This window comes from Phacochoerus africanus, chromosome 4 (assembly GCF_016906955.1).
Source record: "Phacochoerus africanus isolate WHEZ1 chromosome 4, ROS_Pafr_v1, whole genome shotgun sequence".
In the NCBI taxonomy this organism is placed as follows: Eukaryota; Metazoa; Chordata; class Mammalia; order Artiodactyla; family Suidae; genus Phacochoerus; species Phacochoerus africanus.
Window position 1 is genome coordinate 4,997,347 of NC_062547.1, and position 13,383 is coordinate 5,010,729.

At 57.7% G+C, this 13,383-nt stretch overlaps 2 protein-coding genes across 4 annotated transcripts; both read left to right on the top strand.

Annotated features, from left to right (window-relative positions):
- The first annotated feature begins 1,221 nt into the window (after positions 1-1,221).
- CABP2 (calcium binding protein 2) lies at positions 1,222-5,454 on the top strand. Of its 2 annotated transcripts, XM_047774086.1 has the most exons (7): positions 1,227-1,344; positions 1,896-2,090; positions 2,699-2,729; positions 3,528-3,662; positions 4,245-4,354; positions 4,465-4,612; positions 5,224-5,285. In XM_047774086.1, the coding sequence occupies exons 1-7, from the start codon at positions 1,288-1,290 to the stop codon at positions 5,247-5,249; spliced, it is 702 nt and encodes a 233-aa protein (XP_047630042.1). In that variant the 5' UTR covers positions 1,227-1,287; the 3' UTR covers positions 5,250-5,285. The 2 variants fall into 2 exon arrangements, with proteins under 2 accessions (XP_047630043.1, XP_047630042.1); XM_047774087.1 differs by lacking the exon at positions 1,896-2,090 and having other exon boundaries at positions 1,222-1,344; positions 5,224-5,454.
- A 4,777-nt stretch (positions 5,455-10,231) lies between these two features.
- On the top strand, positions 10,232-12,457 carry CDK2AP2 (cyclin dependent kinase 2 associated protein 2). 2 transcript variants are annotated; one of them, XM_047775102.1, is made up of 4 exons: positions 10,232-10,937; positions 11,245-11,345; positions 11,444-11,576; positions 11,935-12,457. In XM_047775102.1, the coding sequence occupies exons 1-4, from the start codon at positions 10,856-10,858 to the stop codon at positions 12,000-12,002; spliced, it is 384 nt and encodes a 127-aa protein (XP_047631058.1). In that variant the 5' UTR covers positions 10,232-10,855; the 3' UTR covers positions 12,003-12,457. The 2 variants fall into 2 exon arrangements, with proteins under 2 accessions (XP_047631058.1, XP_047631059.1); XM_047775103.1 differs by lacking the exon at positions 10,232-10,937 and adding an exon at positions 10,944-11,157.
- Positions 12,458-13,383: the final 926 nt, after the last annotated feature.

Here is a 13,383-nt window from a genome sequence, read left to right on the forward strand (position 1 = left end):
GATGCAGAGCCCATGAACTAGCAGGAGGCCTGGAGGGCTGCATGTTGGTCTGGTTGGTCAGGGAAGGCTAGGATTTCAGGGAGGAGCGTGTGAGCAGCCTGGGGAGCTAGGAAAGACAGGGGTCTCAGAGAGCCCTTGGCCCCATCAGCCTGGGGAGAGAGGCACAGGGAGAAGCGTTGCAGGACCCTCGGGGGCCACACCCACAGCTGCCCACTCAGCCGCCACCCTGCATCCCGCCTCCCACCTCCCACAGGAACAAGGAGAGCGGAGTGGGGCAGTGCCCCTCAGCCAGCAGGAGGTGCCAAGCCCCCATCTCCATGGCCCTGGCCGAGAGCCCGGCCGATGACAGCATCCCCACTGGGGACCCCAACCTCTCTGCGGGGGCTCCAGGGCCTAGCCAGGCCCCTGCCAGCCCAGTGGCCAGGCGGCGGGCACTCTTACGGGAGCTTGAGGCCCAGGTGCAGGCCGCCTACGGGCAGGTAAAGGGGGAAGGGGTGGGGGGGGTGTCCTCAACTGAGGGGCCACAAGGGGACAGAGGGGACCCCTGCCCCAACCGGGGCCCTGTAGGTCAAACCCAGGGCTGAGCCCAGCGAGGGGACCTCAGACGTGCATGCCGACAGACAGGTCAGCGGATCACTCAGCTGCCAGGAGGGAGGCTGGCATCCTCCCCACCTCCGCCTTCTGAGCCCCGCTTCCAGCCCACAGAGCCCAGAGTCAGCTGCCCCCAAGTACAAGGGTGAGGGGGCAGGTCCAGGCAGGGGTGCCAAGGGCAGGCAGGCTAGGCCGATGCTCCGAGGTGAGGGCAAGGCCACGGGCAGGGAGGGCAGAGGCTTCCTGGGCATCTTCGGTTCTTGGGGGAGACATAGTCCAGCCCACCTGACACACTGGGCACCTGGCTTCCTCTTCCAGGTCCAGGCCCCACTTCTGAAGACCTTAAACCTCTCCTGGTCGGGAGTGATTAGGGGCAGGGTTGGGGGGAGAGGGTGCTGGAGAGGGGGTGGCTGGAAGACCCTCGGGAGTGAGCGTGGGGAAGCTGCGCCTTCCAGGGGGACCTTGTGCCCCGAGGGGCCCCCCTCACCAGCAGAGATGCTCAGAGATAATCCCGGATTAGGACCCAAGCCCCTGTGCCCAGGGCTCCCCGCCTGCCCACCCGCCCCCAATCTTCCCCACAAAACCCCGGGAAAATCCCCTGCAGTGCTCCTTGCTGGGAGTGGCAGAGGGCTGGTGGGAGCGCACGGCATCTGCTGAGGCCCAGTCCCGGGCCGCCCCTGGGGCTCCAGGCCTGGCATGGTTCCAGGGCCCATGGGAAACTGTGCCAAGCGTCCCCGACAGCGGGCACCTAAGGTAGGAGACTAAAGGGGCGAAGCCAAGGCCAGGAGGCCATGTGGGCCCTGGGAGGGTCTGTTGGGCTGGGCAGAGCTCTGGGTGAGGGCTCGGCTGGGCTTCCAGGTCGGCACAGGAGAGGGATGGAGAGGGTGGTATCCATTGCCGCAGACACAGATTTTCCGGGGACCTATCCTGGTCTCGGCTCCCGCAGCCCACTGCCCCCCACCCCCGATGCCTCGCCATGCTCATCAGATGCCCTGGCTGCCTGTCCGGCGGTCCATCCCTGCTGCTGCCCCCGCCCTCCGCCCATCAGTCCTGGCTCGGGAGACTCAGACCATGAGCTCAGGGAGGGTCTCCAGCTGACGCTGGCTTTCTGAGTGACCGTGGCTAGATTTTGGGCCTTTTCTGGGCCTCAGTTTGCCCAACTGAACTGTAAGAGGGTGGAAGCTTCCAGCCTAGTGTGTTGATGGTGAGGGTCCACCGTCCCGTTCGGGGTTCAAAGACAGAGAGGCGGATGAGCAGGGGTGGAGAGCGGTCCCTGCCCCCTCTCATGGCCGGCTCTGCTGCAGGACCGCTGGCAGTGGCCCAGATCCCCCCCAGGGGGCTCCCGCCACAGCCCGAGCCCCGGCCCAGGCCCCAGCCCAAGCCCCAGTCCCGAGGAGCAGGGGGGCCCTGGGCCGGGCATCCAGGGCTACTCGGTGCTCAGCAGCCTGGTGGGGCCAGCCTGCATCTTCCTGCGGCCCAGCATCGCCGCCACCCAGCTCGTATGTACAGTCACCGCCTGCCTGCCGCCCACCCATCACCCCTGCTCTCTCCTTTTGCCTCTCTTTGAGTCGGGGGAGAGGACTCAGTGGGGCTCTCAGAGCAAAGGCACACAGATACGGGGCGGCGGGGGGGCAGCGAGTGGAGAAAGAGACACAGGATCAAACACAGGGAAGACCCTGTGAAACACACCAGGAAAGGGAGAAAGGGGGACAGAGTGTGACCCAGAGAAAAGGCAGTGACGGCCACCAAGAGGGTGAACAGGGAGGGGGCAGGGCCCCAGGAGAGGGATGCAGAGAGACCAAGAGAGACTTACAGAGATGCTGAGGGCCCCATGGCCAAGCCCGAGATTCTACCCAAGCCCAGATCCACCTCTGGCAGGTGGAGCCCCAGGCCCCAGAAGCAGGTGGGTGTGGGGGGCTGGGAAGGGGGCCCAAGACCCCCAGGCCATCAGCAGGAATGCAGGGAGGCCCCAAGCCTGAGCAGTGTCAGACCCAGGCCCTGTGCCTGCATGTTGTGGGGGACAGAGTGGGCCCCAAAAAAACCAGAAGGAAGGGGGGCAGCTACCTGGGTGGCCCAGGGAATTGTCAACCCCTCTGTGTCCCCTCAGGACCGGGAACTGCGGCCAGAAGAGATCGAAGGTAAAGGGTTGGGGAAAGTACCAGAGTTTCTGGAGCGGGGGGCATGGGGTGGGGGCCTGAGCCGTCTCCAGGAGGAACTGGGAGCAAGAAGGTTGCCTGGGATTGTGCGAGGAGATGCAGACAAGACTGAGCAGGGAGGGGCTGAGAGAACCCCCAGCTGTCAGTTCCCTGGTCACATTTGCCAGGAGGGTCACTGAGGGAACACCAGATGCCCACTGTGTGCCCGGCCCTGTGCTGAGCACTGGGTAACGAGGGGACACGACCTGTGTCCCCTTGAGACATACATCCGTAAGCCAACCACAAGGACAAATGGTGCGCGTGTCCCCCCGGAAGTGGGCTGGAGGGAACTGACCTGAGAGGGGAGACCTCCCTGAGCAGGTGACACAGGACCAAAGAGGAGGGGAGAGCGTTCCAGAATGCGAGCTCCATACGATCAAGGGTTTGCTTCTCCCTCTCCCTTCCTTCTTCCTTCCTTCTCTCTCTCTCTTTCTCCTTTCTTTCTTCTTTCTTTCTTCTTTCTGCCTTCCTTCCTCCCTCCCCCACTTTGTTCTTTCCTTTCCCCTCCTTTCTTTGGTTCATATTTTTCTTTCTTCACTACTATGTCCCTAGTACCTAGAGCAGAGCTTGGCACAAGTGGACATTCCTTAAATATTTGCAGGAACAGTATGCACAAAGGCCCTGAGGCAGCATAGAGAGATGGGTATTTAGGAAGAGAGGATTGGACCAAGGGGAGAAGGTCCAGTCCAGGCTGGAGGCCAAGGGATGCGGTGGAAGGACTGACTCCGCCCTGCCTGGCAGAGCTGCAGGCCGCCTTCCAGGAGTTTGACCGAGATCGGGACGGCTACATCGGCTACCGGGAGCTGGGAGCCTGCATGCGCACGCTGGGCTACATGCCCACCGAGATGGAGCTCATCGAGATTTCACAGCAAATCAGTATGTGCCTGAGTCCTGCCCCACCCGCGGTTCTCCAGTGGCCATGGCCATGGCCAGGGCAGCTGGACAGCCCAGGGCACAGAGGTGTCTACCTAGGTTGGCCCCCGGTATCCGGGACCTTGGTCACTCTCGAGGCGAGCTCTCTGCCCCTAGAGAGTCTCACCATCCCCTACAAGGCGGGTGGCTTAAGGACCATCAAGCCTGTTTTTTTTGGCCACGCCCATGGCCTGCAGAAGTTTCCAGGCCAGGGATCCAACCCGCACCACAGTAGTGACAATGCCAGATCCTTAACCACTAGTCCACCAGGGAACTCCCATCAGGCCCATTTGGTAGATGAGGAAACTGAGTCTGAACGGTTACGTGACTTTCCTAAGGTCACACAGCCAGGTCATCGGAGCCGGGACTTGAACCCAGCTGAACTCTTCGGGAGACGCAGCCTGTGAGACCCAGGGGGCGGGAAAGGCCGTCTAGTGGGGTGGGGAGGAGGGACACAGGCCAGAAGGGAAAGGGGGCGGGCACAGGAGGGCCGGGGCTGGGCAGGGGGCTCTGATGGCCCAGGGTCTCTGATGGGCGGGCCCCTAGGTGGCGGGAAGGTGGACTTTGAAGACTTTGTGGAGCTGATGGGCCCCAAGCTGCTGGCGGAGACCGCGGACATGATTGGCGTCAGGGAGCTGCGGGACGCCTTCCGGGAGGTGCGGCCGCTGCGGGTGGGCGGGGGCGGCGTGGCCGCGCGGGTGAGCGAGGGGCCGCGTGAATGAGCGCTTCGGGCCCTGACCCGATGCCACAACCCGCCCTGCCACAGTTCGACAGCAACGGGGACGGCTGCATCAGCTTGGGGGAGCTCCGGGCCGCCCTGAAGGCCCTGCTGGGAGAGCGCCTCAGCCAGCGGGAGGTGGATGAGATCCTCCGTGACATTGACCTCAACGGGGATGGCCTGGTGGACTTTGAAGGTACTGCCCACCACTCACCACACTTCGCACCACACACCGGGGGAGGGCACTAACAGAGAAAGACGATGATGCGGGCGGTACTGGTGTGTGCCAGGCCCTGTCTAAGCACACCCATGTTCTCTCCCAGGTAATCAGCAGGAGAACCCTGGCGGAAGGAATCTTATTATCCCCAGAAAGTCAGTTCTTAGGAAAGGGGGGATACTTAGCAAAAGAAATGGATAGAGCCAAGCTCTGAATCCAAGCAGCCTATCCATAACCCAGCTCTTCCTCTATGCTTTGTTCCCAACAGAGGGAACACAAGGATTAAGTAATAATAGGAAGCCAAGGAAAATCAGTATGTAGAAACTCTCCAAGGTAGGCCTCAAAAATGTTCCTGAGCTTCCTAGTGGCCAAAGCAAAGAGGGAAATAGATTCAGTTACAAGATTTTTTATTTTTTATTTTTTAATCCATAAGAGAGCCCCTCTTCCTGGCTTATTCTCTACCGGATTCAGCGGACTCCCTTGCAAGCCCTGCCTTTAACCACACTTTCTCCCACCCCAAGGCCAGTATATTAGCCTCACTCCCGAGGGGTCCAGAGAGCAGACCTGAAACACTGGCTTTGTCCTGGCAGAGTTTGTGCGAATGATGTCTCGCTGAGCCTGCACAGAAACTGGGGGCAGGAGACAGGACCAGAGCCACGGCCTGCCAGTGGATTTCTGGAAGCCCATCACCTCCAGCTGGGATCCTCCTTCTCTCCTCCCCACCCCCGCCTGTGTGCAACTCCTGCCCTCACCCCCTCCCCAACTCCTCCACCAAGCCTCCTTGCCCTTTCTGTTTCTCTGACAATAAAGCATCTTCCGCCCGGGGGAGGTAGCTTCTTCCCAGGGAAACCAAATGACACATCTCATCACTCCAACCCTCCCATGGTCTTCGTTACCCCATTTTCCAGACGGAGGAACCCCAGAGCCCAGAGTCTCAGCAACGTGCTAGAGGTCACACAGCTCCACAGCCATCTCTCCCCTCCAGGATAGATTATTTTTCCTCAAATGCCACTTGCACTTTGTCATACTCCTATTTACAAACTGGCTGTGATCCCCTATGGCCTCCAGGCTGATCCAGCCCATTGGCCTGGCACCCGAAGACTCCAGGAGGAACTGGCCTAAAGTCACCCACATTAGGATTAAGATGATGTGGGACTTGAGCCAGGCCTGGGGACTATAAAATCACAGTGACAACAAGGAAAGGTGCCTCGGGTCAGAGTGGACACAGGACAGACCTCAGCCTCTTGCGGCACTGCCTGACCAGCTGCCGTTCCCACCTCCTGGGAGGGAGGATGCGCCTGACCTCCAGGTCAGGAAGGGGTAGGAGCTTTCAGTGCTTGTGCCTGGTCCTCTCCATCGTTGCCTTGAGACAGGGCGGGTGGGCAGCCACTGGTGCCCTGCCCAGCCTAGAGCTTGGACCCGAGGTGCGAGGGCTGGCTGCAGCAGCCTCAGCACCACTTGCCTGGCAGATCACAATTAATCTCTAATCCTCAATTAGGTGATCGCTCCCGTCAGTCTGGCAGGGCTGGGCATGAGGAGGAGTTGCCCCAGCTTGCCTGGGAGCCATGGTTCACCCTCCCTCCCGCCACCCTCCACGGGCTGGCACAGATGGCATTGCTGCCTGAAAAGAACCTGTCCCCTCTGCAGGAGCCAGGGGGAGTGATGGCCATGTGCCAGGGGAAGAGCAGACCCTACTCAAGGTCAGCCTCCCACCGCCACTGGCCCCAGCTTGGCAGGTTCTGTGGTTGGAGTCAGGGAGGGAGGGTTGGTTGCCAGGTGTGGGGGGGTCTTACTTGGCTGCAGTGTCTGTTGGCCTCAGAAGTGCTCGCAGCTCCCCCAGATCTCACGCATACCCTCCCAGCCCCAAAGGGCTGCTAGCCCGGGTACCAGGGTTGGGAAGGAACAGTAAGCAGGCAGCAAGAGGGGCGAGCCAAGAGCCCCTTCCCCACCTGAAGGGGGAACCTGCCATCCAGCTCCTTTGACTGCTGCCAGCTGGAGCAGGCCAGGGCTACAGGATCTCCTGGTTTTCCCAGAGAACCTGTCAGTGAGCTTTTTACACAGTCTAACTTACTTGGTTGGAATATCACATACATTCAGTAACGTGTATAAATCTTATGTGAACACCTCAGTGAATTTTTACATCTGTGCACACTGGGTAACTGGCAGCCAGATAAGGATATTTTATTTTATTTTTAAGTAGTTTTAGGTTTACACAATTATTTCAAAGACAGGGAGGGAGTTCCTGTGCATCCCACACCCAGCTTCTCCTACGTGTTAGTGGATCAAGGTTCTCCAGAGAAACAGGGCCAATAGGAGGGGTGTGTGTGTGTGTGTGTGTGTGTGTGTGTGTGTGTGTAAAGATAGTTACTGTAAGGAGTTCCCACTGTGGCTCAGGGTAATGAACCCAGCTAATATCCAAGAGGACACCAGTTGGATCCCTAACCTCGCTCAGTGGGTTAAGGATCCGGCGTTGCCGGGAGCTGTGGTGTAGGTCACAGACGCAGCTCAGATTCTGCGTTGCTGTGGCTGTGGTATAGCCTAGCCTGGGAACCTCCGTATGCCGCAGGTATGACTCTAAAAAACAAAAAGATTAAATTAGATTGAAAAGATATTTACTGTAAAGAATCGGCTCAGACAGTTATGGGCGCTGAGTGGTCCCAAGATCTGCAATCAGCATGCTGCTATCCTGGAGACCTGGTAATGTAGCTCCAGTCTGGCCCCAAGGTCTGAGAGCCAGAAAAGTCGATGTTGCAAGTTCCAGTCCGGGGACAGGAGAAGCCCGATGGCCCCGCTCAGCAGTCCGGCAGGCAGAATTCCCTCTCCTTCAGCCTCTTTGTTGCATCCAGGTCTTCAGCCCTCACTGGGAAGAGCAGTCTGCTTGACTCAGTCTACAGATTCGACAAACGTTAATCTCATCCAGATGCAACCTCACAGACACACGCAGAATCACGTGTGACTAGAGGGCTGGGCCCCTTGCGACCTAGTCCAGATGACACATAAAATTGACCCTGATACGCTATTCACCTCTTACATTAGAGAGGTAACTTTGTCACTGTCAATGAACTAATACGGATATGTTGCTATGAACTCAAGTTCACAATTGATGCAGATTTTATCACTTTTCCTCTGCTTGTCCTTCTTCTGTTCCAGAATGCCATCCAGGACACCACCCTACCTTAGGCATCACATCTCCTTAAGGCTTCTCTTGTTTGGGATGGTTTTACAGATTTTCCTTTTTAAAAAAAAGTATTGTTCCTGCTGTGGCGCAATGGGATCCATGGCATCTGGAGCATTGAGACGCAGGTTTGATCCCCAGCCCGGCCCAATGGGTCAAGGATCCAGCATTGCCGCAGCCATGGCATAGGTTGCAACTGTGGTTCGGATCTGATCCCCAGCCAGGGAACTCCATGTGCTGAAGGGTAGTCAAAAAAGAAAATAAAAATAAAAATTGTCTTTTGAGGAGGACTGGTCAGATATGTTATAGAATGTCCTTAAATTGGGATTTGTCAGATGTTTTTCTCATGACAATTAGTCTTGGATTATGGGTCTGGGGAAGGAAAACTACAGAAGTGAAATCCTCTTCTCAGCCCAGCATATCCAGGGTGACTTCTATCCACAGGACAGCACTAATGATGGGAACTTGATCACCTGGTGGAGTTGGTCAGGTTTCTGTACTGTAAGATTACTCTTTCCTGCTGTGGCTCAGCGGGTTAAGAACCCAACACAGTGCCTGTGAGGATGTGGTTCAATCCCTAGCCTTGCTCAATGGCTTAAGGATCCGGCATTGCTGCAAGCTGTGGTGTAGTTTGCAGGTGTGGCTCAGATCCGGTGTTGCTGTGGCTGTGATGTAAGCCAGCAGCTGCAGCTCTGATTTGACCCCTAGTCCGGGAACTTCTATATGCTGTGAGTGTGGCCGTAAAAAGAAAGAAAAAAATATTTCTGTATGTAACCAACTGTATTTATGTCAAGCTAAACATGAGCTCCTATTGAGATCTCCAACTCCAATCCATTAGCCCATGGACTATTCTAACCTCCTTCCCTTGCTACCTGTAACTCCTCATTCCAACAGTGAGAAGCCATTCGTTCTACACTTATTTAATTTTGAATTCCAGTGTACGTGTGCAGTGGTTTCAGAATTGTCAACCCATCCCCCATGGGAAACCACGTCATCAACCAGGGTCCAGTGCTTACGTGCAGATGTTTTTGTCTTTGTTCCTCCAGACTCCACTGATTTCCAGAGTAGCACCTGATTCCCCCACCCCCTTCAGTGAGGCTGTTCCTACATTTGCAACACAGCTAGATTCTTTTGTCATATTCTGCTTTCCACCCTCGGATCGCCTGACCTTCTAAATGAAAAAGTTTACTCTTTGGTAACTGTCAAGGTCTTGCATGTACCATTACAGCATCATACATAATCACTTCACGCCCCCCCATCCCCTCTGCTCCCCCTTTCAGTTTTACCCCTCCCCCCTCTACCCAGCACCCCCTCACCCCAGCACCCTTGGCAACCAGTCATTTTTTTTACCTTCTGTATCAATTTGCCTTTTGCGGAATGCCGTACATTTGGGATCATACAGTATGTGGCTTTTTCAGACTGGCTTCTCAGCACTATGTCTGTATCTTTTCAAGGCTATAGATAGATGATTTCCTTTTATTGCTGAATAATAGTTGATTGTATGGCGACCGCTCAGTTTATTTGTCCATTCACCTGTTGAGTGGCGCCTCTCTGGGAAAACTTCTGTGATGTCACACTTCCCCTAAGTTCCAATGCTCCCTGTCCCAGTCTCCACATTGTCTTAGTCCATTGTGTGCCTTTGCTTCCCTGTCTGTCTCTCCTTGAGACTAGGAGCTCCTGGAGGACAGAAGCCATGGCCAGTTCACTTCCATATCAGTGTCCAGCATAAAGCCGAAGATGGGGGATGGAATCAAAATGTTTGTTGAATGAACGAATGAATGAATGTCCTGGACGTGACCGGTACACAAAGCCAGAGAGGTTTTGAGAAGTAGCCTGGGAAAAAAGGGTTACGGTTTGGAGGAGAGTCTAAGATCTCAGGTTGTGAGGAATGAGATTTGAGGAGAGGGGTCTGGATAGAGAAATGGATAGGGAAGAGGAGAATGAAACAATAAGCATGTTATGACTATTCGTTTAATCCACACAACAGTCCTAGGAGATGGTTGTTCCTAGCGTCCCCGTTTCACAGATGAGGAAGCTGAGGCCTACGGAGGTAACTTGCCCAAGGGCAAGTGGGGGTGGCGGCTGGGGGTGCGATTAGACCCATCAGTCTGACTCCAGATGCTGCTGTAGTCCCTGATCCAGGACCGTCCGTGGTACAGAACCCGGGATGCCGTAAGTATTTAAGATTAGCTGTTCCTGCTATTATCATTACGGGGCACCAGCGTGGGGCCTTGGGGGAGGAGGGCAGGTTGAGGTCCTGGTAGTTGGAAGAGGGGCAGGACCCGAGGTCCAGGCAATTGCGAGGAAGAGGCGTGTCAGCAGCATTGGTGAGGGGTCCGTTGCCATGGGAACAAACGAGGCCCTAAGAGGGCGCATGCGCGGGTCGGGGACAGGTTGTTGAACCGGTGAAAGGTGACGTAAAAGCGCACGGGGTGGGGCGCAGGGCTGGGAACGTCAAAGCCCTGCGTCCTCCCGCACTCGGAGCGGCGGAAAGGCGCGCGCGCGCGCGCGCGGCAGCGGCGGCGACGGCGGCGACGACAGCAGCCCCAGCTGAACCGGGACGGCAGCGGAAAGGTGACGTACAAAGCAACGTGAGTGAGGCGTGAGGACGACAACCGCACCCGGGAAGCCCCGCTGGGCTCGATCCGCGGCGGACCGGACCCAGGTCCGGCTTCCGAGGCTCCGCCTCTCGTGTTTTGGGACTAATCGGATTGAGAGCGCGCCGGCCCGGGCCGCGAACTCGCCAATTGCGGAGGGCATCGGCCACTACCCAATCCGGAGCAGACAGGTGCGAGGTCCGGAAGGCGGAGACCAATCAGCAGCGGTTGCGGCCTGTTGGGGCCGGCCTCGGCCAATGACAAGGCCCGAGTGACGTCTTCGCGCACCAATCAGGAGTGAAGGAGCCTTCGTGCCCGCCCGCCCTTCCGGCCTGAGCTCTATTTACCAGGGGCGTGCTGCCGGCTTGCCAATCAGAGCGCAGCTGAGCGGCCAGGCAGCCAACCCGGGAGGAGCGGCCGGCCGGCGTCTGCCGCACCCAGGAGTTGGGGATGTCCTACAAACCCATCGCCCCCGCCCCCAGCAGCACCCCGGGCTCCAGCACCCCTGGGCCCGGCACCCCGGTCCCTACAGGTGAGGATCCAGCTCCACCCCTCCTCGCCTGTCCGGGCGGTGGAGGTCTCGAAGAGAGGACGGCCTGAGTTCTGCAGTAGTGGGCCTGCCGGCTACCCTCGCTGAGCCTCAGTTTACTGGCCTGTGATGTGGGCGTGGTCACGTAGGGCTTGTTGGTGAAGCACAGGGGGAGGGGTTTGTCCTGAAGTTTAGCAGCGTGAAGCGAAGCATCCCTTTGGAGGTAATCGGGCGAATCTGGTCCGGGGCTTGGAGCGCCAGGACGAGGCGTCCCTGCCCCGCGCTGACCTCTCACTCGCGCCTGTTGCAGCTGGAAGTGTCCCATCGCCGTCGGGCTCGGTGCCAGGAGCCGCTGCTCCTTTCAGACCTCTGTTTAACGACTTTGGACCGCCCTCCATGGGCTATGTGCAGGTGAGTGGAGCCTAGGATCTTCCATAGGATTGCCTGTGGAGGAGGACTGGAGGCCCTCTCTTGGCCTGAGCTCACTGCCGTGTTCTCCTTTGACACAGGCAATGAAACCACCTGGCGCCCAGGGCTCCCAGAGCACTTACACGGACCTGCTGTCGGTCATAGAGGAGATGGGCAAAGAGATCCGACCCACCTATGCTGGCAGCAAGAGTGCCATGGAGCGCCTGAAGAGAGGTGAGTGAGACCAGGCCCACCACCCCTGCGCAGGAGACTTAACACTGGGAAGGAAAGACAGATGGAGGCCACCTGAGCCAAGCCTAGACTAGGGCCAGTATCACTGTCCACAGAGGCATTTTGCAGTGAATTGCAGCCGAGTCCGTTTCCAGGGAAGGTCCAGAGAATTTGTATTTCAACGGGGCAAATTTGAGCATTAACCAAACCTCTGATCTCATCCAGGCCCACATTAGGTCATAGTCCCTTTCACTGAAAGGAAAGGGGAGTGGGGAGGGAGGGGGGTCTTCCTCTGGAGGGGGGTGTGGGGCCATGGAGGGTCACTGAGGCCTCATCTGTTCCTTTCCCATCCTCACCCCAGGCATCATCCATGCACGGGCCCTAGTCAGAGAGTGCTTGGCAGAGACAGAGCGGAACGCCCGCACGTAACAGGACTCGACTCCTCCTCGGCGTCTGGACCTTTCCTGGCCACTGCAGAGCACCTGCTTCTCCCTGGCCTTCACCCCGAGTTGCACTTCCCATCCTGGGCTTCCTGTCCTGTGTCCTTTGGTGGGTGCCCTCCAGGAACCAGTGGGCAGCTCTCACTCCAGTCGGCAGCAGTAACTGGAACCCCCAAAAGAGGGAGCAGTGAGGTCCCTGGGAGTCCCACCCATGACCTGCCAACAGTGTTGATCCAGCTGGGGCTTTCTCCTTTCTGTGGCCCCACCGCTCAGCACTTACCCAGGACTTACCGTTTTCCCAGACCCCTTCTCCCCCCAGCAGAGCCTCAGAAGGCCTGTCGCCTCCCTGCCTCGTCTCCTAGGCCATAACTCTTTTCTCGGTGTGTCTTTTGCTAAATATGCCCTTTTTGTATAAATAAAAGATAATTTGGAGTTGTTCTCTCAGCTTGTAGTCTTTATGAGTCTGCTGCGTCTAGTAAGTCTGGGTGGGCCAGGAAGGAGGGGAAAGAGGAGACTCGGGGTGGTGCACTGGGTGGGAGAGAGGTCCACTGAGCCCAGCTTTGCCTTGCCTCCACTGTCCATTGACCTTGGTGGGACTCTGCCCTTGTCTGCCGCTGCCCCCTGCCTCTTCCACCTGTAAGTGGTGGAGAGGGTTGAGCTCCAGTGGCTGAAAGCCCTGCCCTCCTTCACAGTCATGCCACCAGGGGGCAGCGCAGGGCCTTGGCTGCCTCCACAGCTGAGGGCACTGCCTCCAGCCTGAGCCTAGAGGGTTCTTCCTCTGAATTAGCTGGTAATGGTGAGGCCCGGCAGGATGGAAGTGCCCTTTCACTTAAGCCATGCCCTCACATGCCTTAATGCCCTAAGGTCCTAAACTCCAAATCCGCCCTGGAGGCTCTGAATACACCCCACCTCAGACCCCAGAGGGGAAGGGCACTGCTGCTTTCCAACACGGGGAGACCCAGCTGGTTCGTTGGGTGCTGCTGCTGTGTTACTCTGTCCCAGTGCTCTTTAGGTAACTGGGTGTGGTCCCACAAGCCCAACCTTCCGTTATCTCCGCGGTCACCCCGGGTCTGGCGGTCGTTGGCCAGCCCTGGGGACCCGGAAGGTATAGGTGAAGAAAGCCACGGGCTCTATTCAGGAACTAGCCTAAAGATTGGGAATGACTGCAGGACTCTTCTGGGGTGTGTCCCTAGAGGTCTGGGCGCTGGAAGCCCAGCAGCTCCGCAGAGGCAAGTCAGAGACCGGTTTCTGCCCAGACTTTGGACATTTTCCCCACCCCGGGTCCCAGGTTTCAAAGGCCTGGAAAGTTGGGGATGGGACGCTGTCACATTTTCATAACACCAGGGAGGGCTGGGCCAGGGCGAAGGTTG